A 23,890-nucleotide genomic window follows, 5' to 3' on the forward strand; every position below is an offset into this window, starting at 1 on the left:
CTAAACCAGGCAAAGGACTTGAACAGTTTTTACTATTGGGAAATATAATTTATTAATTCATTCTTTCAGTAAACATTTATTTACTCCGTTCTTTCATCAGGTATTGTTCTACATGCTGGCAAATAAGATCTCTGACCATTCTGGTCTGGTGGTGGTGTGAGGGAGACGGACAGTAGACATGTTTCAAAACACAAGAATTTCAAATAGTGGTAATGCTGTTGAGGAAATAAAGAGAGTAGCTTTTGGTTTTTTATTTATGCTTTATCTTGTGGAAGACATTTGCAGTTGTGCAACTGGAAGTTAGCATTCCTAATCTCTGCTTAATTATGTGGGAAATAATTGGTCCAAGTTCTTTTTTATTTTTAGGAAATATTTTTTTTTTTCTTAGATTGACGGTAAAGGAGGGAGAAAGAGAGGGAGAGAAACATTGATGTGTGGGAGAAATATCGATTGGTTGCCTCTTTGCGTGCCACCAACTGGGGACCTGGCCTGCAACCCAGGCTTATGTGCCCTGATCAGGAATTGAACTGGCCTTTTGGTTCACAGGCCAATGCTCAACCCACTGAGTCACACCAGCCAGAACAGGTTTAAGTTCTATTGGGGCTTTCCGATAATGGAACTTAAAAGTATTTTTCTTTTTCTTTTTTTTGGTTTGAAGATGTTTGTGTAATAATAGAGTACAGATTGAGATCTGCTTTTTCTTGTGGAAATTACTTATGTGGGTTCTTTTCATAGAATAGCGTTCGTTTTGTTCTGTTGGGAGGGAAACATCCTCTGAAAAATGTTCACATTTTTTCCCGTGGCTTCATTCAGTAGTAAAATGTAGTGATTTGATCCTGCGCTTCAGAGGATAGAACCTGGGTTTGGAATCTTCTCTGATTTTTTGTACAGGATGGTTGCTAGGGTCAAATGAGATACAGATGAAAGGGATCATCCAGGTTAAAGGGTTAAAGGAATCTCTGAATACTTAGAAGTTAAAGGAGCTAACTAGAACTCTTTGTCCTTTACTGTTTAAGAATATATTATATAACTGAATGTTTCAACATGTAGTTAAAATATAGAAAGTTCAGTGCACTTCTATAAAGTAAGTTGTTTTTGCAGATGTGAATTTACTTGTGTAAGGAGCTCTAACAAAAGCTTTGTATTTTTCATCTGTTACTGAATATTGATTTGGAAAAACAGAGGGCAAAATAAGATACCTGTTACTTGGGAGTTATATTTTTTATTACTACGTTTAGGGACTTTTTATGTATGGTAAAGAGGTAATGGAGTAAGAAAACAAATTTCGGTCAGAATTTTCTATTTTATAGATTTACAGGGAGGAAAAAATGAGATTTTTAGAAATGAAAGAAATAGTACTAAGATATAAGAGCTCTAATGCTCAAGTTAGCACAAGCTTTCTTTAATTCTGACTACTTTCTATGGATTTTTTTTTAAAGGAAACTTGAACATAAATTTAAAAGAAGACTGATTCTTTCTTTCTGGACTGCATATATATATAACAAGACCATCCATCAGAATGTCGGGAGCCTCAGTGAAGGTGGCTGTCCGTGTGCGGCCCTTCAACTCTCGAGAGACCAGCAAAGAGTCCAAGTGCATCATTCAGATGCAAGGCAACTCGACCAGTAAGTGCACGTTGTTTTCTCTCAGTCCCGCCTCCCTTGCCCATCCTTCCTCCTTCCCTTCCTGCTGTGATCAGAGTAAATGAATGTTTGGGCATTACTACGTTGAACTTTGCTCTTTTGAACGGCCCATTAAATGCTTCCCGACATGGTATTTTCTCTACCAAATTTAAATATGGTCTGTTTATTTTGTTCTTTACAATTGAGGAATCCCTGGAGAACTGAATTAGATAGTGTAATTAGGTTGAAACCTTAATGATAGTAGAGGTATAAGCAGTGATTTTTACCAGATGATGACATGAAATATACCTGTTAAGGTGCCAAGATTATTTTTCTTTTTTGATTTTAAATAGCACTTGAGCTTACCAAGATAGTCTTAAAACTCTTAACAATATTTCTTTGAGTTGAACAATAGATGTAGCTATAATATATGGCTATAGCTTTGTGAAAAAGCAGAAGAATTATAGATTCTTCAGACACAAGTTAATGGTGAATAGTTGAGGGAAACCGTGCTGATCTCACCTGTCTGTGGGCCATTTGACAGTGTTCTGTGTAGACGATTCTACCAGTGGGAAATAGAATTATATACAGGGCAGGACAAAAGTAGGTTTATAGTTGTTTGTATGGATAATAATAATTAAGAAATATGCAAGAATAAAATCTGTTTTGTGTACTCATAACTGTAAACCTACTTTTGCCCAACCCTATCTATTTAAGATATATAACATGATGTTTTGATACATGTGTACATTATGAAATGATCACCACAACCAAACTAAATATATGCGTCACTTCTCGTAGTTACCATTTCATGTGTATGTGGTGAGAACACTTGAGATCTACTATAGTCACCATGCTGCACATTGGGTCTTCAGAACCTATTCGTCTTACAACGGAAAGTTTATGTCCTTGGATCAGTATCTTCTCCTTCCCACCCCCCTTCCTCAGCTTTTGGTAACCACCATTCTATGTTACTATGAGGTGGACTTTTTTTTGTGATTTCTCATGTATAACTTTGAACTTACTGTTGCTTGTACACTTCCCTGAACTTGGTAAATAGGACTAGTAACGATCTATCTTTCAAAAAATATTTAAAAGTAGGGGTCTAAACTGGTGATACCATTGTTTGTAATTTACATTTGTTTGTCAGTTGTGCCAGTGATTCTGTGAATTATATCCTATCAATAATTGTAGAAGAAAAAAGAGATGTAAATTCAGTATTGAATTAAAAACTTTAATTTTTCCTTTTTATTGAATTTATTGGGGTGACACTAGTTAACACAATTATACAGGTGTCAGGCGCACAATTCTGTAATATAACATCTGTGCACTGTAGTGTGTGCTCACCACCCCAGGTCAAGTTTCTGTTCATCACCGTTTACCCCCCCAGACCCTCCTCCGCCTTCCCCCACTCCCCTGAATTGTACACTTTAAACAGGTGAACTTCGCGGTATGTAAATTGTGTTTCAGTAAAATTGTTTAAAAGGAAAGTCAATATTGATTATTAGCTCCTTTTTTAGAGTTTGAGCTAGGCTTAAAATTGAACTAGAAAACAAATGTTTGTGTTCTTAAATGTCACTCATTTAAGCTATGTTATTGTGCTTTATTTTAAGCCTTAAGTTTTACACTGTATTTAACTAACCTTTGCACAGGGGCCATACAAATCTTCTCTGTATTGTTCCAGTTTTAGTAAATGTGCTGCTGAAACGGGCGCACTGAATCCTGACTGTTGAACCGTTTATTTCTCTCTGAAAAAATACATTTAATTATAACATAGTTTGGAGGCATTTTTGGCTATTGGAATTGCCCCCAAATACAATGGTATATATCACAAATTTTTTTAAAAGGTGGACTTTAGGAAATTCTGGGTCAGGAGCTAGAATTGATATCAAAGATTTTATTAATTAATTTTTTTAGAGAATGGGGAAGGGAAGAAGAAAGAAAGGAAGAGAAAGAAACATCAATGTGAGAGAAATATCTATCAGTTGCTTCTCGCTGCAACACCCCACCCCCCTCACCCAGGGACCAAACCTGCAACCCGGGCCTGTGCCCTCCCTGACCAGGAATTGAAAAGATGACCTTTTGCTTTGTGGGATAATGCTCGAAGAGTTAGAATAGATTTTATAAAAAACTACTCTTCTCTGATATGTTTTGCATGTTGTACTATCCAGGAGAAATCTCCAGTGTCACAGAGTGGTTTTTCATGAATGGTTGGGGGTATCTGTTGCTCCTTTCCTTATAGGGTAGAAACTTTTAAGTAGAAAATGAGTATTAAAAGGCCATATCCATGAAATGTAAAAATCAGTTTACCATATAATAAAAATAGAAAATTTTGTTAGTGTTAAGTAATGATACTGTTTTTTCTTGATGACAAGTCATTTTAGACTGACGACATCTTCAGTTGGTTGAAAGGTTCTATTCATTGTCAGGGTCAAATAACATTATCTTAATTTCCCCCAATTGTGATTTATTTTGTGAATATGTAGTACATTCATTTACATAGTACAAAATTCAGTAGGTACAAAGTATATGGTACTTCCTCTCACCCCATCACATAGTCAGCCATTTTCCTCTCTCCAGAAACAACTTTGTGAGATTTCTTCCCAGAGGTAGTTAAGCAGCAACATCTTTTTCTAAGATTAGTGATACAGTGTAGTAGTAGCTTTATTTTTCAGCCTTGACTGCACTGAATGTTTTAAATACCTGAATAATACAATTCACATGGATAACTTGTAAAATTTGTTTCCTTTGAGATTTTAGCGTGAAATACTATCTATAATAAGTTAATGGGGTTTCTTTATTAGCAGGTGTCTGTGTGTGTGTAACGGTATGCTAGTGCCAAATATGCTATTAAAAAAAAGTAATCCATTGATTGTCTAAAAGAATTAAACTATAACTCTTAAGAGTATGTAGTAAAATTAAAACATTTTCTTTAGTTCTGGATAGTTATAAGAAATGGGTATGAGTTTAGGTCTGCTTGACTTTCTGATTTTGCTATTTAATCAGATGGATTAAAATTCATTAAGAGATTATTGATGGCTAGTAAAGAAGGTGTTAAAATCTCACTGCTTTTAAGATACATAGCTTTTTGATCCTATTTTCATTGTATTTAAAATAATGTCACTTCGAAGGGAAAAGTAAAATTGCCCAAATAATGATACTCACTCTGGATGAAGGATTTAAGACGATTTCACTTATGGTAGATAGCAAATTGAAGAAGAAAATAAGATTCCTAGTTGAATACCTTTTTATGACGGGGCCATAAAATTTAGAATTTGTGAGGATATAAGTTTTATTCAGCCGTTCTTACATCCCACCAAAAATCTGCAGAACTACTGAAAATATTGAAATGTCTTTTGATAAAATATTGAAGAAGAAATGCCTGGTTTTTATTAAAAGTAATAATAATTGAGTGATTAATTAGGCCTGGATATATTGTACTAGTCCTATGAGGACTCATCTGTGGGCCGCCTTAAGCACAGCACTGAACCACCAGTTGCTTTTCCATCACGTTTATTCCAAAACTTTTCTGTGCCAAAGGCTGATTGGCCGTGCTCTGCCTTGTCCTCTCTGCCTGGCCCTTTCTGAATTTCTTTCCTTCCTCTTTTGAGAGTCTACTGTAATGTGTTCTATAGGGGTTACAGAGTTGTATGTACATAAACCCTGCCCTTAGGGAGTTACCAGTTTGTGGTAGGAGAGACAAGGCATACTGAAATAACCTCAGTACAGTGTAAAAGTGATCAAAGTGATACTTGCCATTGAACAAGGTTTTTAAAAAGTGCAGATGTGAGTTTGGCAAAGGGCACACGTAACATTCATTGACGATAGGGTATTTCTGATAGAATTTAAACTAAACATCCAGTACATTTGGGGAAAATTTCAGAATTGGAGCTTATTAGAACTTACTAGTGTTACGACTGGATATTGGTACTCCTGACCCTCATCTGGCTCCAACAGTTTGCCTCTTGCACCTAAATGTTCAGCAAGAGAAACTTGACTTTTAAATTTGCATTAGTCTACTGAAACAAAAATCCTCATTAGTTGAATCAGCCTTGGGAAAAGTAGGGCCAGTTTTCTAGCTAAATACTTATTTTGTCATGCCTCAGAGGGCTTAGGGTAATTTTGGTTCCTTTGAAAGGCATTTGTTCTTGGAAAGGCAGTTATCTACTTGTATCAGAGACTTTTTCCTGTAGGATTTTTGGCATTTTCATTTTTTTCTACTCTTTTCCATCTCTTTTTAAATTTTATATGGCAGTTTATTAGTAATTTGACTAATATGTAATCCAAATAATTTTTAAGTGAGATAGTTTAAGTGAGCCACTTGCTATGTTTAGAAAGTATTATTGGTTTATTTTGCCTTTTTTAAAAAACCCCAAAACAATGGACTTAAGATTGACAGACAACATGCATTTTAAACCCCAAATTGTTGGGGAAAAAATGAGATAAATCTGCTATAGCCACAGGTGTTCACTGTATTAAAAGACTTCTGTGGGGACAAGCTGGCCTGGACTGCTGCTCGGAGGGATTATAGCTGATTGCAGATGGAATGCAATGGACTGTTCCTGCCATAAGATCTCTTGAAAAAGTACAAGAGGGTGAAAGATACTTTAGGGAATGTGCCAGATCCGAAAACTGAGTCGTAGCAGTTTTATTTAAGCACTTTCTGGTCTCAGAGGAAATATTTTCCATGGCACAGATAAATGTTACTGCCTTGACATTTCTGAGACCCAAGTGCACACACAAATGGCTTTGTTTAATAATATCCCATAATATTCCAAGTTTCTCCCACTTGGGAATAATTTTTTATTGTCTTGTTACCTCCTTACCTCAGCCTTCTACTCAGTTTTGATGAATTTTTGTTGTTTCTATTTGGTTAAGTGGTTAGTTTTTTGTTTTCTAGTCTTTTCTTGTCAGTCTTTATTTTTTTTCTTCTGTTATTAGTATTACCTAATTCTCACTTGCATTTTAGTTTGGATTTCTTTTTCTAGGGTCTATGTATAGACCTCTGAGTGTCTGTCAAGGTGAGAACACCTTGAAATTGTATGCAAAATGTGTCTTACTCATTTTCCTAGGGAGGGAGTAATTACTTTTACATTTTTAGAGAGATTTGCATCCCCAAAAAAGGATAAGAGGCACTAGCCTTGAATCAGAATGAGGTTTCCTTGGTAGGCCAGGGCTTACTTACCCTTTTTTAGGACTATAAGATGCACCCCCAGTTGGGAGGAAGAGGTGGGTGCGTCTTATAGTCCGAATGTAGCGTACCTGGCTTGCTTTTGGAGGGGGCAGTGGTGGAGTGGGGTCACAGGTTATTAAATATTTTACCACATTTTTTTGCTTCAAAAATTTTTTTCCTATTTTCCTCCTCTAAAACCTAGGTGTGTCTTATGGTCCTAAAATACGGTAATTCGATCAGACGAAGATGTAAACTTCATAACATCGCATCCAAAGCACATCACAGTGTGGCTGGAGAAAAGGATAACCCAGCTCTTTTTAGCTACTATTTGTCCACCTCCACACCATGAGCTCTGACCTGTGAGATGGAATGTCTAGTTTCTTTTAACTTGCCCCTTGTTGGGATTCATTCTGTGAACTGTGAGATCATGCATGCCCAATCATATTTCTCTCTGTAATCTCTACCAGTGTAGTTCATCTCTCTGGGACTCACTAAGAATGCTGAAGATTTGGGCATTTAAACTCCTAACAGCACTAGTTTTTTGAAAATTGTTTTGGAGAGAGGGAGACAGAAGAAGCATCAACTTGCTGTTCCACTGTTCATGCGGTCACTGGTTGATTCTTTCATATGCACTGACGGGGGAGGGGACCTACAACCCTAGCATGTCAGGATGGTGCACTAACCAACGGAGCTACTCACCCAGGGCAGCATTCGTAAGAAACCCACACCAGCAGCAACTCAGTATCCATCAGCAAAGGACTGGATAAATAAATTGTCCTCCATTTATATTTATTCAGTAAGCATAGGCTGAGAGGCCACTGGGTTCTCAGAGAGTTTTTAGTGTTGTCTCAGAAATAAATGATAAAAGCAGTGTGAGGTCTGGGAATGAAGGCATTGAAGAGAGACGTCTAAGTAATTGAGGGGTAGGACAGGAAAGGTGGGAATGTCTGGAAAGTCCTTTTTCGTCTTGGCAGAACAGAAGACTGTGTGGCCAGAGTTAGCAGAAGCTACCTAAATGAGGAAATGATTTCACTACATTTACTGTTTCCCTGTGACATTGTTCTGGTCTCACAGCCGAGTTCCTTTTGTAACTGAATAAACTGGAGGAGGCAGAATGGATGCAGGGAAAAACAAAGCAGCTTTTACTTTTTAAATTGCCTTTTGGTGGAGGGGACAAGCATGGTAAGTAATTATCAACAACAAAAATAATGAGCACTTAAGCCAGGCCAGGCACAAATAGAAATGTACAGATTTTAACTCATTTAATCCTCACAATAGCCCTGTGGCAAGTACTCTTGTCCATGCACAGGCAGGTGACAGAGACTGACTAACTTGGCTGGGGCCGCACATCCCAGAATTTGGAGAACTAGGAAATGAACGGCTGCCCGGCTCCAGAGCCCTCGCTTGCAGCCTCTGTGCCGTACACAGTGCCTCTCATTACAGTTATTGTTTCACTGTTCTGAGTAGTAATACTGAGTGTCTGTGTCTGATTTAACTGTGAGGTTAACAATTATTTTAATGTTCTTTCTTGATGGAGGGAAATTATGAATAAAAAGGATATTAATATTAATTTAGACAGCTTTGTTCCACTTAGATTAAACGAGAACTAGGTCTCCCAAATGATCTTTCAAATCATTCAAAATGTGCTTAGGCCCTGGCCGGATAGCTCAGTTGGTTAGAGCGTTGTCCCAGTGCACCAAGGTTGGGCGTTCAATCCCTGGTCAGGACACATACAAGAACTGACCAGTGAATGCATAAATAAGTGGGACAGCAAATCCACGTTTCTCTCCCCACCCCCTTAATCTCTCTCTCTCTCTCTCTCTGTTTCTCTGTCTCTTCCTCTCTGTCTCTAAAATCAGTCAATATATTTTTTTTTAAAAATTTGCTTAGAACCCTGGCTAGTGTAGCTCAGTGCATTAAGTGCAGGCTTCGAACCAAAGTGTCGCAGGTTCGATTCCCAGTCAGGCCACATACCTGGGTTGTGGGCCATGACAAATCAATGACATATGCGGTTGTGGCCAGCATATGCGGCCAGCAACCGCATATTGATGTTTCTCTCTCTCTCTCTTTCTCCCTCCCTTCCCTCTCTAAAAATAAATTAAAAGAATAAAATCTTTAAAAAAATTTGCTTAGGAAGAGTAGAATTGTTGTTAACTGAGAGTTTACTGTTCAGTTTTGCTTGCATATTTATTTTATTCCCAGTTAATGACATTGTGACACTACAGAGTTGGTGATTTTTCTTCCCATTGTATGTTTCTTTTTAATACAAAGAGATTGAGTATACAGTGAATACATATAGTCCATTTATTCTGTTGATAAGATTTGGAGTCTAAGTTTGTTATTTTAAATTAATTAAGGAATGTTATGAATGTAGGTTGTTTGCTCAAATCTACCTTATGGCAATATGCTTTATTTACCACTTTAATATATTTCTGGAAATATGTTATTTTGAGTAGGGATGGGACTGTTCATGGGTTTTCATGTTATGGTTTTGGAATATAAAGTGTGTACAAAATACTTTTATTGTGTACCATTTTTCTTAATTTTGGGCGGAGGAAGCTTTTGGAAAAGCAAGTTTGTGCTGAAGATGTCACTGGGATCCAGTGTTGCCACACTGACGTCTTAATTGTAGTTGCAGGCAAAATCTTTAGCAGTTTGCCAACAACAGTATAATTACTACATAGAGACTTTGGGATATTACACAAAATTATTCTGTAGACTAAAAGGCTTTTTAGTACAAATTTTGTTTTGACTGCCTTGTTTTCTAGAGCTTAGTAATTAAAACATTATTTCTGCATCTGTATGCTGAAATAACAAAGTGGGAAAGAAGGCAAGGAAAAAGGGGTAAAATTAAGGGACTTAATGGATTTTGTAAGGGTAATTTTGACTTGATGAGAGACTCCAAGAAAGAGAAGATGGTCTTGTGGTTCATCAGTAAACTAAAACCTGTGGGACAGTTATGACAGTCGTTTTGAAGACATTTTCATTTATCTTGGCTAAGGGCCTTCAAGTAAGCCTTTGCGTGGAAGATGCTGTCCTATTGTTCGCTCTTCAGCTTTCCTCAGGCGACAACAGCTACAGCATGAGGAATGAAGCGTTTGAAGATGAGAGGGGAAAGGTGTGGGGAGAGGATCAATGTGGGATCCTCTTGCTTTGGACTTGGGGGAAGATACAATTAAGATCTTCAGTTTTCAGGTTGCCTTTTTGATTGATGAAGGGGAGCTTCAGAAAACAGCCTTGAAACTAGACAAGATCCGAGTAGTGACAAGGGCCCAGGGCCCGGAGGTGAGGGTGAGCAGAGCAAGTCAGGAAGCCGCCTGAACAAAGGCTCTTTCCTCTGTGGAGCCAGAAGATGGTTATGGTAGTAAGCGTTGTAACAGCAGTAGCAAACGTAGCGTGACTTCCTCCTCGAAACATTTCTGTCTCTTGGCGCTCAGGACCCCGTGCCCTCCTGATGGACGGCCTTCCTCACTCGCAGGCCGTTCTCCGTCCTCCCACGCCTCCCTGTGTTAACAGGGAGCCGGGCTGTGCCTCTGCTCTTCGAGCATCCCCTGTCTCCAGAGAGGGGAGACTCCCTGAGGGGTTTCATCCAGGCTCAAGGCTTTAAATGTCGTTGAAATGGTGATGACTCCCAAGTTCACTTCTCCAGCCTGGACCTCTCTATAGAACTGTAAACTTGCCTGGCCAGCTGTTAACTTAACTCTACTTGAAAGCCTTAGAAGTACTTTAACTGAACTATTTTTCTCCCTTCCTGCCACCTAAGGTGGTTGTTCCTTCCTTCTTACTCATTATTTTAGTTTTTGTGATAAAAAATATTGGAGTCCCTCTTGCCTCTTCTCTTTTTTTTAATAGGCCACTCATAATCCAACAGTAAGTCCTATCATTTCTGCCTTCACAAAGCTATTTTGAATCCAGTTACTTTTTACCATTTCTACTCCAGTCTAAGTCATTATTGCAGTAGCCTCCTGTCTCTTTGTTCCCACTCATTCCTGTGTAGTAGTCAGTCATGTTTTGGAAATGTGAATTAGATTATGTCACCCCCTCTGCTTAAAATCTTTCCTTGGCTTTCTATTGCTTTTGGAATAAAATGAAAAATCCTCACTTTGGCCACAGGGACCCATAGAATTTGACCGCTGGCTCGCTATCTGTTTTCACATCTCATCATCGTTTACCCCTCTGGTTACATTAGTGGTCTTGCCTATTCCTTAAATGTCATTCAGATCCCTGCTTAACTATCGTCTTCCGAGAGGTGGCAGCCTGTCCGCTCTCATCTGAAATAACCACCCCTATTGCCCTTCCCCGGGCGGCTTAGCTGGAGCATTGTCCAATACACCAAAAGGTTGCGGGTCCAATCCCTGGTTAGGGCACATACCTAGGTTCAGGTTCCATCCCCCATTGGGGCGTGTGCAGGAAGCAACCTATCGGCATTTCTCACATTGATATCTATCTGTCTGTCTGTCTCTCAAGTTAGGCACTGTTATTATTGTACCTGTTTACAAAGGAGAAAATTGAGGCTTACAGAGTTTATGTGCCCAAGTTATAGGTGAACCCTATAATAATACTGAATACTTAGGATTGATTTAGATAAAACCTCTACAGCATTCTATTTTCTTCATTGCTAAAGCCTTAGAAAAATGTCGTCTTGAAATTTTTTCTAGCTCAACCCAAATTTTGATTATTGAATATCTGGTCAAATGGGAAGACAAAAGTCAGGTTTGGATCAAGAAACACAACACTTTTGATACAGGAATGAATGTTTCTCTCTCCCTATTCCCACAAATGCCACATACGGTAACTTGCGGGTTTCTGATGCCACATGCAGCTCTCAGGTCTCACACAGAAGGCAAGCAGAAGTTCCCACCCACTCTCCAGCAGTCGTTGTGTTCCGCGTACTTGGTCTCCGTACTTGCAGCGACGCCGTCCTTTGGTCCAGTCTCGACACCACGGCCTGTAAATCTAATCAGGTCACTCTTGCGACTTCTCATTGCTCAGGTGCAGCTCCTTAAAGTCCTTTGTGATTTGTCCCTGAGACGATTTTGGTGCTTTTCTACCCTTTGCTGCTTACTGCACTTGACCACACCTGCCAAACCAGCGCCAGGGTGTCACATGCTTCTTTTTGCCCCAGGGCTTCCTAATGCAGTTCCCTGGCTTGGAATGCATATTGCCCTGTGGTTCAGAGGCCTGGCACCAGATGGTCTAGGTTTCAGTGCAGACTCTGGCCTTGGGCAAGCGCCTTTGTTTGTGTCTCAGGTGCTCTAAACAAAAAATGGAAATAATTGCACCTACTTCATAAGACTATTGGGAGGATTAAACGAGTGGATGCATGTAACTCTTCAGTGAGTGTTAGTTATTGTTATCATCATTTTCCCTAGCTGTCTCCTCCTTACCCTCCAGCCCGGCCTTCTCTGTTTTCACCTATCAGTTTACTAACTAAAAAATAAAAATCATCTCTTTTATGTTTCCTTTTGTACGTTCCTGTTTATATGTTTTAAAGAACTCCCTGCTAATCTAGCATGGTTCATGTCATAATTTTAAAGCATGAATTTATTTTCTGTGATTATAGGTCTTGTCTCTTCTATTGGTTATATACTCTAGAAGGGTGAAATAACTTTTTTGCTTACCATTATATCTCCAGAACAGTGTCTGGTACATAGTTTGAGCTTAGTAAATGTGCTCAGTTAATGTGCTCAGTGAATGAAAGTGCTGTTTAACTTTCTTTTTTAAAATTGGATCTTGAGATCTTTTGCAATAACCCTTCCTTTAGAAAGATTGTTAGCAGGGAAGCCAGTTTCAGACTTGGGATACTTGCAGAGCTGAGCGCACTGAGTAGAAGCACAGAGGGCAAAGGGCAGGGGCTGTTGGAAGATAAGGCAGAAAATTAGGAAAATGGACTTGTCCAGTTGGATGCCATAGTAACAGTGTTTTTGTTGAAGGTTTTTGAGTGGTGCACCATCTCGGATGTAGTAATGACATTCAGCAGTGATTCAGTCAGTGCTTACTGAGTCTTTGGTCTGTTCTAGGCATTGTCGGGTCAGGTGCCAAGTGCCTCATCCTTCTACTTGAATGGATGTTTCAGGGGAATTACTTGGGAAGGTGAATGCTGAGAATATTATCACTTATTTATGTCTTTTGGTGTTTACCCCATGGCAGTGCCTCTTGGGTGTGTGTCTTGTGTGTGAAGTCAAGAATCTTTTTTATACCTACAAAAGAATCCTTATGCAAGACAAACTCATATCTAAAACACTGGAGAAAATTTTGCAGGAATAAATTTTAATAGTAAGATACCTCTGTCTACCTTGAGATTTCATATTTTCTGCAGGGGAGATAGGGTGGTCCTCTGCTTCTGACACTGGTGGCGTGACTGCCGATGTGGCTCTTCCTTATCTCTCCTCTCCAGATAGGGATTTCTTTTTTGTCATCCCAGTGACAGGAAATTGGGGAGGGACAAGTGGGGAAACAGGTGGTTGGTGAAGGTCGTGTCTGTGAAGTTCCAGCCAAGCCAAGGGAGGGGTAGAGCGGGAGGCCTTTGTTCCCAATTCAAACTTTCCTGCCTCAGTTTGTTATCCCAGATAACGCCTGCACGCTCATGACATACGACCCTGGGAGACATGCTGCATTTGTAACAGCTTTTACAGTTTTATATTAATGAAAATACAGTTTATGTTGAATATGTTCATTAATTAGTATAATTCCGTTCTTATATGCATGCTTTCTGAAAAACAAAGTCCTACACACTTTATTTTTAGCTCAGTTGACTTTGATACAAGAACCACTGCTTTAATATTGCCCAGAATTTTAATAATATTCATTCATTCATTCTATATTCTTTTTTGTGAAAGTTGACAAAATTTATTGGTATTTTATGTATGTATTGCACTGGAATGCACTGTTTTGGTTTTTCTTCCACTGCTCAGAGTGGTACAGGATTTAATCAAGTTAAAGTGGTACGTGACACATTCATCGGAGTGTGCATTTGGCGTAGGGCAGGCAGCATAGAGGATCCACAAAATGTGGTCTGTGTACTCAAGGGGTTTGTAATGTGGCAGCAGCACCAAAGATTTGACGGCACTCCTGAAGGACCCAGGTATAGTACTTTGGCCCTTGCCAGGAAATGGAATTCTTACCATGTGCTGTAGCTTATTTGATTAGTTAGTCAACTTTCATCATTTCGTTTTCAAGACTATGGAATACGGTTATGCCCACCAAACTTAAGAAAGTTTAAAAACAAGACAAAATAACTTTCACCTGCTCCCTTTCTTTGGCACGCTGCTTGCTCCAAGCTCTGGGCTCCTGCTAAACCCAGCACCTCCATCATCGCCAGCTGTCACCATCATGCTCATTTCCTGCGACCTCACCAGCCATGATGAGATGTTCTCTGACATGTACAAGCCCTGGGAGATCGTAGACAGGCTGTGCCTGAGGTGGAGGGGAAGATGGTCAGTAGGACAGAGGGTAACATCGACGACTCCCAAAGGCAAAGATAGCGAAAGCGCAGTACTCACTGGTGTTGATATTGCCGAGAACCATTATTTGCAGGCAATTCACAAAAGAAGCCAACAAGCAGTATGTCAAAGATTACATGAAGTCAATCAAAGAGATACTTGAAGAACAGAAACCAGAAAGAGTAAAACTTTTTATGACAGGCTGCAGAACAAATCAAGCACATCCTTTGCTAATTTCAAAACCTACCAGTTCTTTATTGGTGAAAACATGAATCCAGATGGCATGGTTGATCTGCTGGACTACTGTGAGGGTGCTGCAACCCTGTATGTGATCCTAAGGATGGTTTAGAAGTGGAAAAATGTCAACAAGTTTGGCAATTTGGATCTGTCATTTGTTATCATAACTGGCTGTTGCTTTTCATGTACACGTGAGGTGTAGGACATGGGACTGATGTTGTCTTGAGCTCTTCATTTATTTTGACTTTGGTATATTTGGAGACATTGTTTTTAAGAATAACATGTTACGTATGTTGTCTAAAAATAAAATGCATGTAAACTCATTTGAAAAAATAAACAGAGCCCTGGCTGGTGTGGCTCAGTGTTTGAGCACCAGCCTGAGAACTGAAAGGTCACCAGTTCAGTTTCTAGTCAGAGCACATGCCTGGGTTGCAGGCCCAGTGACAGGCAACCAATCTTGTGCATTGATGCCTCTCTCCCTCTCTTTCTCCCTCCCTTCCTCTCTCTAAAAATAAATAAAATCTTTAAAAGATTGATTTTAGAAATAAACAAAATAACTATTATTGAAAATTAACATTTGCATAGTGCTTTACATATTTAATCCTATAAGCTAGATATTAGCTCATTTTTCAGGAAGACATAAAAGTGAAACCATGTGCAAGATTACAAATAATCTAAATATATTTCTTAATTTTTTAATATGTTTAGAATAATAAAAGATGCCACTGATGCTTGTCTTTTGAATCCAAATTCTGTATAACCTTTCTGTTAAATGTATTGTCTCTCCCCTCCCTTTTTTTATTAGTCTTTAGGAAGATCCTATTTTTTAGTTGGGTTAAAGTAAGTGGGTTGGATCTCAATTGTTATTAATTCAGAAAGAAGAATTCTTTGGCATATTTGAAAACATCAATTCACTGTCTATGGAAGCACTAGCGAGGGCTTCTGATAAGTTCAAGTGCTGTCATTAGTATTTTATTTTTACAAATTTTTCATTTTCAGAGTTGTGGGGTTTTAAATCTTTTATTAGGAAATAGTTTATGTATTAAAGACAATACAATGTATATTTAAATGTAAAGAATACTATAAAACAAACAACCCTATAACTACTGGGTTGGCCAAAAAGTTCATTTGTTTTTTTCTGTAAGATGGCTCTAGTAGGTCTTAGTTGTATTTAACTTCATTTGCAACAATTTTGTTAGATTGTATTGTGACAGCTGTCATATCAGCGTGCGTTAAAAAAAAACTTGTGATAATTGGTGAATTTTTGTATAGTCATTTTAATATTGAAGATGGAAGAAAATATGCATTTTTGGCACATTATACTTTATTATTTCAAGAAAGATAAAAATGCAACTGAAACACAAAAAAAGGTAGTGTTGTATATGGAGAAGGTTCCATGACTGATCAAATGTGTCAATAGTGGTTTGCAAAATTTCGTGCTGGAGATTTCTCGCTGGACGATGCTCCACAGTCGGGCAGACCAGTTGAAGCTGATATAGTGATAAAATCGAGGTGTTAATTAAGAACAATCAACATTATACCACATGAGAAATAGCCAACATACTCAAAATATACAAATCAATAAAGTTATTGGTGAAAATAAAAAATATATGTTATTTTACGGAAAAACCATATGGACATTTTGGCCAACCCAGTAACACCCAACCTAACTTATAGAAATTAACCCATGCCTTCTGAGGCTTTCTGCTTGTACTTCCCCCTTAAACAGGAACAACAATATTGAATTTTGCATTGTTCTAAGGTGTCTTGTATGTGTGTGTTTGTTGTTGTTTTAAGGTGTCTGAAAGAAATGTTATTTAGGAATTTAGAATTTCTAAGTGTTGCAAGTAAATTTAACCTTGTTTGATACAACTTACGTAAATAACTTTAAAATTGTATTTTGATATACTTATTTATGTTAAAAATAAAAAAGGGTTTTGTGTTTAACGTCAGTTATTTAAAAGGCCTCATGGTTTTGAAGCTAGAAGCTAGGAAAATTAGTTTCTGAAGTTTCAGAGATCTGGGAGAAGGCATTAATTACTGAGGAAGAGGAAAAAGATTTTATGCAAATCAAAGAAATTTGATTTCATGGTGTAGTTTTTGCTTTTCCTTACTTAAGGAAAAGGAAACAAAGGTGTAGAATCTGAAAACTAGCTGTTTCTTAAATTGTTCTTGGCAGAATTGGTGGGTGGCTAAAAGAATGATTGAAACATGGCTTAAAAGATTTATAAAAACATTTTCTGGAGGTTAGAAGTATTTGTTTTAACCATGTTTTTGAGGGGTGAAGGCTACTTCAGAGGTCATATCCTACATCTCATCTCATTATTGTCCTTATTGCTGAGCCACTGAAACCTGGAATCTGTTTATCCAGTATGACATTAACTTCATTTTTCTTGGTGGAGTTTGTATGTGGTCTCTCATGTTTTAGGAACTGTAATCCTCAAGTTCCTAGTTTTAAGTGGGTAAGAAGAGTTTTAAACAATGCCTGCGGTATAATTTTAGGGACGTAGTCATACATGAGTGCACACACATACACGCACGTGTGCATATTCATAAAGATACCTGACTGGTGATGGCTGCATATAGGGAATATGCATTTAAGTGTCTCAGAGTGTGTGCTCTGGAGCCCAACTCTTCCAAGTTCACATCCTAGATTGGCACCAGCTAGTTCTGTAGTCTTGGCCAAGTTCTTTAAACTTCTTTGTGATGGTTTATCTATCAACTGGGGATAATAAAACATCTACCTTATTGAGTGGTTGGGGGGATTAAATAGGTCAGTATAGAGAAAGTACTTCACAGCGTGGAGTAAGTGCTCCATGAATGTTGGCTATTACTTAAATCTTGTGTAGTGCCTTTTGGTTAGAAACATTCCTCTCTGCTTAGGCTGCCATTTGTGTGTGAGCAGATGTTCTTTCTAGAACCATGCCACCTTGTCACATGATTATGAGCAGTGTGAGCCTTATTACTATTCTGTCAGCGTTTGAGGTTGGAGCGTAAGAGTGTGGCTGTACCCAGCCGAATCCAGCAAGAGAGAGAACTAAGCACCATGGCAACTGTTGCTATTTGTGTCCTGAACAGCAGCTGCTCTGGATAGATTTATTTTTTAATCCTGATCTCACTGATACCCTGGGTTGTGGCCCTGCCTTAGCGAAGTGGGTTGGTCAGGATGTCTGGTCTTTGAGGAGATTTCATGAACACATGTTATAAGGATGCTATTCCATGTGAAATATGAGAGCCAAAGCTTTATGTGTATGAGAAAGGGAGAGGGGCTAAGCCTCAGCATTCAGCCAGTCCCTGAAGTTGCTGTGACTGGATTAATCACACAAGAAAGCTCTGTTCATAGGGCAGCGAGACTTCATGCTTTTCAGTCAGAAAGTAATTTTACTATTTGTAACACTGTGCAAAAGACTTAGTGGTCTGTGATTTCACTGTATACACTCATACACAAATGTACATGCATACGTATATAATAATTTATGTTATTAGTTATCAGTTGTGGATTTCAGAAATAAGACTATCTTTCCAATGAATGCTTCATTACCAAATGCTTTTCTGAAGTAAAAAAGAGCTTTAAAAAGAGTTTGTTTCAACTAGTGGTTAGATTGATCCAGAAACTTAGTAATTTTTATTGCTGATGTGTTGAAATATTTGAAGCCTTATGAAGCACCTTGAAATAATAATGTGGCCCATTTCCAAATTTTGGCTACTATCTTACTTCAGGTGCAGTCATAAAATATGTAATGATCACTTGCTGTGTACCAACCTCTGTTCCGGATCCTGGTGACACTTAGTGAATGCTACTGGGCTGATCTGATTCTTTTCAAATTCTGTATGTAGACCACCTGTTGAAAAGGTGATTATTTTTGGTTTTGATTGCCCTGTTTAGAGTCAGTGGCATGAATTTCGATTTGGATGTTTTGAATTTACCGTCTATAATATCACAGTGAACTAAAGAACATGTAGCGAAGTGACTCATAAAATCAAAACATTTTCATTCTCTAGGTATCGTTAACCCAAAGAACCCAAAGGAAGCTCCGAAGTCCTTCAGCTTCGACTACTCCTACTGGTCTCACACCTCGGTGAGTGTGCTTGTCGTACCGCACAGGGGAACTGGGCGGTATTTGAAGGGTTTTTTGGGTGTGTCTTGAAAGAGCCCGCAGGTCCAACAACGAAAACAGAGGTTACTGACACCTAGGAACATTGAGAGTGGGGCTCTTTGCAGTATCCGTACTCAGTATAAGACCATTCATCTTTCTGGCTTCTCAACCTAAATTAGAGTTTGCCTCTGCATTTCTTTATTAGGTGGGTTTTTCTCCTTCTTTTCTCCCCCTATTTTTTGTTGGAATAAGAGACGTTTTGAACTATTGACAAAGCCTAATTGGCAAGGGAAGGGCCTAGGCAAGGGATTGGAAACATTTTTTTCACTGAAAGCTGTGTTTATTGAAATAAAGCTGCACACCAGTAGCGAGTTCAAAAAGGATCTTTGTGCACTTGGCATTTGACGTCTTAGTCCCGTTTTCCTCTTCAGAAAATTTTCTGTGCATGAAAGAGTGATACTTGTAAGGTCATGGAAAATGAAATGTAATCATAGTTGATAATTTCATGTAGCTATTTTCATGTATGGCTGACCTGGGTAATGGATAACGCTAATAGAGTGTGTGTGTATAAAGTGAGAAAAATGAACTATGTGTAGGGGGTACTTTAAAAATGTTTAATATATTTTAGTTGACTATTCTGAAACACTTGTATTTATTATAGAAATAATCAAATACACATAGGAAAGAATATGAATGAAGTGTCATTTTTTTCTCCTTTTAATCTTTACAGCCGGAAGATCCCTGTTTTGCATCTCAAAGCCGTGTGTACAATGACATTGGAAAGGAAATGCTCTTACATGCCTTTGAGGGATATAATGTCTGTATTTTTGCCTATGGGCAGACTGGTGCTGGGAAGTCTTATACCATGATGGGTAAACAAGAAGAAAGCCAGGCTGGCATCATTCCACAGGTAAGAAACAAACAACGAAAAACCTCTGTTCATCGTTACCCTTAGACTTTAGTGACTTTAACAATTATTTTTATTTAGCAAACATTTATTCAGGGACTGTCATAACACTCACAAAATAAATCACTTGTCCCTTTCCCTCAGAGGAACTAACAGTCTAGTGGATGAGACTGACCTGTGTACATGTCTACTCTAAGTGGGAAAGTCGATGTTTTGTAAAGGCTTTGCTGTGTATCCAGTGTTACGTATGTTATTTTACCTTTTGAACAGCGTTACCAGCTTCTTCTAGAAGATATCGATAATATGTAACAGAGCAGGCTGGGGACACCTAGTGAATATTGTTTGATTTTAAGTTCTGTGTATAGATCACCTCTGAAGAATGTAATTTTTTCCCCTTACCTGAGGACATTTTTTTCATTGCTTTTTAGAGAGAGAAACAGAGAAACATCGATTGTTTGCCTTTTCGTAACTATGCAGTAGTTCTTGAATAAAGTTGTACCCCAACTGGGGATTGACCCTGCAGCCTGGGTGTATGCCCTGACTGGGAATCAAACCTGTGACCTTTTTGTTTCTGGGATGATGCTCCACCCAACTGGGCCACACTGGCCAGGCCTATTTTGATTTTTTTGATTGCCTTATTTAGGGACACTTTCCTTTTATTGTATTAGTTTAATACTATTGTTTTAAGGTTGAACAGTCTTGAGATTTCTTTTTTTAAGAGCAGTTTGTCTTTTGATTTTTTATGTTTTGAGAATGGAGAGGAGTTGTGACGTAGTTATTGAGAAGAAACTTATTTTTAAGTAACAGGAATGTGCCCTGTATGGTGTGGCTCAGTAGATTGAGCGTGGGCCTGCAAACCGACAGGTTGCCGGTTTGATTCCATGTTGGGGCACGTGCCTGGATTTCAAGCCAATTACATGTCTGTCTGTCTTGCACATTGATGTTTCTCTCCCTCTCTTCCTCCCTCTCCCCTTCCCCTCCCTGAAAATAAATAAATGAAATCTTTTAAAAAGTAAATAAATAACAGGAAAGTGATCTGCTTATATTAATGATATTTAGAATTAATATTAAAGAGGGTTTTTTTGGTTTGTTTTTTGCTATGGGCCTAGTGTGACCATTTCTATATTTTGAGAATAAAATACATAAGGGAGCAATAGCCACTTTTTCTAATGGATTATTAGACTATAATTTTGAATTCAGCTATATGATTAAAATGATTACTTATTAACAAAGATTAGAAAATTTTTAGAAAATATTGAACATACTAGCATATATGTTTTTTCTTTAAAAAATATATGTCTGGCTCTCGCTGGAGTGGCTCAGTGAACTGAGCACTAGACTGAGAACCAAAGGGTTGCAGTTCGATTCCCACTCAGGGCACATGCCTGGGTTGCAGGCCAGGTCCCCAGTAGGAGGCGCGTGAGAGGCAACTACACATTGATGTTTCTCTCCCTCTCTTTCTCCCTCCCTTCCCCTTTCTCTAAAAATAAGTAAATAAGTAAATAAAATCTTTAAAAAACAATTATTAAAAAATATATATGTCTGTATTAAGGCATATAGAGTGGGGCAAGAGTAGGTTTACACTGGTTCATATAGAAAATAATGCAATAATCAGACTTTCAGCCAAGATGGAAGCGTAGGTAGACACACTGTGCCTCCTCCCACAACCAAAAGGACAACAACAAATTTAAAAACAAAAAAACAACCAGAACTGACAGAAAATTGAACTGTATAGAAGTCTGACAACCAAGCAGTTAAAGAAGAAACATTCATCTAGACTGGTAGGAGGGGCAGAGATGGGCAGCCGGGATGGAGAGGACTCATGGCCACGGCAAGGCAGCAGCTGGCAGACTGGGCGATCCCACGTTTGCGTGCGGATAAACCGGGAGGAACAACTGGGGAGCAAGACAGACCGTGCAATCCGGGGTTCCAGTAGGGAAATACAGCCTCAAACCTCTGACTGAAAACACCTATGGGGGTTGAGGCTGCAGCGGGAGAAACTCCCAGCTGCACAGGAGAGTTCATTGGAGAGACCCACAGGGTCCTAGAACATATGCAAACCCACCCACCTGGGAATCGGTACCAGAAGGGCCCAATTGTAGGTAACAGGAAGTGATTGAAAACCGGCAGAGAGCAGAGCAAGAGCCATTGTTCCCTCTCGAACCCCTCCCCCACATACAGTGTCACAGTGCATCAAGGTGGGTTACCCTGCCCTGGCAAATAACCCAAGGCTCCACCCCTTACACTGTAACAGGCACTCAGAAACTTAAAAAAAAAAAAATGGCCAAACGAAAGAACAGATCAAAGCTCCAGAAAAAATACAACTAAGTGACGAAGAGATAGCCAACCTATCAGATGTACAGTTCAAAACACTAGTAATCAGGATGCTCACAGAAATGGTTGGATTTGGTCACACAGATGAAAAACTGAAGGCTATGCTAAGTGAAATAAAGGAAAATGTACAGGGAACCAATAGTGATGGGAGGGAAACTGGGACTCAAATCAGTGAGTGGACCAAAAGGAAGAAAGAAATAACCAATCAGAAAAGAATGAAGAAACAAGAATTCAGAAAAATCAGGAGAGGCTTGGGAACCTCCAGGACACCTTTAAATATTACAACATCTGAATTGTAGGGGTACCAGGAGAAAAGGAAGAACAACAAGTGGAAAAGTTACTTAAACAAATAACAAAGGAGAACTTCCCCAATCTGGCAAAGGAAATAGACTTCCAGGAAGTCCAGGAAGCTCAGAGAGTCCCAAAGAAGTTGGACCCAAGGAGGAACACACCAAAGCACATCATCATTCATTACCCAAGATTAGAGTAAGAGAATCTTAAGAGCAGCAAGACAAAAGGAAAGAGTTACTACAAAGGAGTTCCCATCAGACTGTCAGCTGATTTCTTGAAAGAGACGTTGCATGCAAGAAGGGGCTGGAAAGAAGTATTCCAAGTCATGAAAGGCAAGAACCTACATCCAAGATTGCTCTATCCAGCAAAGCTATAATTTAGAATGGAAGGGCAGATAAAGTGCTTCTCAGATAAGGTCAAGTTAAAGGAGTTCATCATCACCAAGCCCTTATTATATGAAATGTTAAAGGGACTTATCTAAGAAAAAAGAAGATAAAAAACATGTACAGTAAAATGACAGCAAACTCACAATTATTAACAACCACACCTAAAACAAAAACAAAAACAAACTAAGCAAACAACTAGAACAGGAACAGAACCACAGATGTGGAGATCACACGGAGGGTTATCAACAGGGGAGTGGGAGGAGGAGAGGGGGAAAAGGTACAGAGAATAAGTAGCATAGCTGGTAGGTAGAAAATAAACAGGGGAGGGGAAAGAATAGTATGGGAAATGTAGAAGCTGAAGAACTTAAGACATATGGACATGAAAGGGGGAATATAGATAAGAGGGGGTGTGCAGAGTGGAGGGGAGTGAAGAGGGAAATGGGACAACTGTAATAGCATAATCAATAAAATATATTTAAAAATAATAAAAAAGGAAATAATGCAATAATTAATAAATAATGATACAAGAATAAACTTATATTTTACGTACTCACAACTGTGAACCTACTTTTGGCCCATGTTGCATATTTGGGATTGTCCTCTGTATGTCGGAACAGCAATAGTTAAAATACTAATATATAAAATATTCTGAAGCACTCCCCATGTGCCACACAGGTCTAAGTGCTTTACAGATACTAGCTCATCTAGTCCTCCTCACGTGTCCCTAAGAGGTGAGTGCTGTTGTTACCCTTATTTTACACATGAGGAGGCTGAGGCACAGAGGTCATGTCGGTTGCCCAAGTGACAGAGCCAGAATCCAATTCAGGCAAGATAGTTCTAGAGTTTCTGCTTTTACTGTGCAGTAGTTCTTGAGCAACAAAATAATTGTGGATTATGCCAAGTTACACTAAATAGTCATTTATCTTATCCCATTACTACACTTAGTTTCTCCTTCCTTTTCCTTTAATTTGTTACTGGAATTCTTGTATACTTACCTATATATCTTTCCTGGTATCTCTTTTCTGGTGGAATTTTAATTTTTTTTACTTTATTTTTTTAAAAGAATTTATTTATTTTGTTTTTTAGAGAGGGGAAGAGAGACAGAGAGGGAGAGAAACAACAATGTGTGGTTGCCTGTCGCATGCCCCCTATTGGGGACCTGGCCTGCCACCCAGGCAAGTGCCCTAGAGTGGGAGTTGAACCAGCGACCCTTTGATTCACAAGCTGGCACTCATCCGCTGAGCCACACCAGCTAGGGCTCCTTTCTGGTAGAATTTTAGAGTATTCTATTTTAATACAAAAGCTTAGAATTTTAAAAAGGTGATTATTATTTAGAAATTGCCATTTATAATAAATTTTAAATTCTATTTAGACTTCAAGAGAATCACAAATAAATAGTTC

General features: G+C 38.6%; 1 protein-coding gene and 1 non-coding gene across 9 annotated transcripts in view; one reads left to right on the top strand and one right to left on the bottom strand.

The window, feature by feature from the left end:
* Nucleotides 1–23,890, top strand: part of KIF1B (kinesin family member 1B) — a 133,330-nt gene that overhangs the window by 13,409 nt on the left and 96,031 nt on the right. For all 8 annotated transcript variants that reach the window (XM_045859768.1, XM_045859761.1, XM_045859763.1 and 5 more), the window contains exons 2-4: nucleotides 1,440–1,625; nucleotides 18,477–18,553; nucleotides 19,302–19,481. In XM_045859768.1, the coding sequence (XP_045715724.1) occupies nucleotides 1,520–1,625; nucleotides 18,477–18,553; nucleotides 19,302–19,481 (363 nt within the window). In that variant the 5' untranslated portion in view covers nucleotides 1,440–1,519. The remainder of the gene's footprint in view (nucleotides 1–1,439; nucleotides 1,626–18,476; nucleotides 18,554–19,301; nucleotides 19,482–23,890) is intronic.
* Nucleotides 3,231–3,338, bottom strand: LOC123832404. Its single transcript, XR_006788058.1, has one exon. It is a non-coding gene; the product is annotated as a U6 spliceosomal RNA (small nuclear RNA).

The sequence above is a fragment of the Phyllostomus hastatus genome, unplaced genomic scaffold (genome assembly GCF_019186645.2).
Source record: "Phyllostomus hastatus isolate PE091 unplaced genomic scaffold, TTU_PhHast_1.1 phas_scaffold_182, whole genome shotgun sequence".
Taxonomy (NCBI): domain Eukaryota; kingdom Metazoa; phylum Chordata; class Mammalia; order Chiroptera; family Phyllostomidae; genus Phyllostomus; species Phyllostomus hastatus.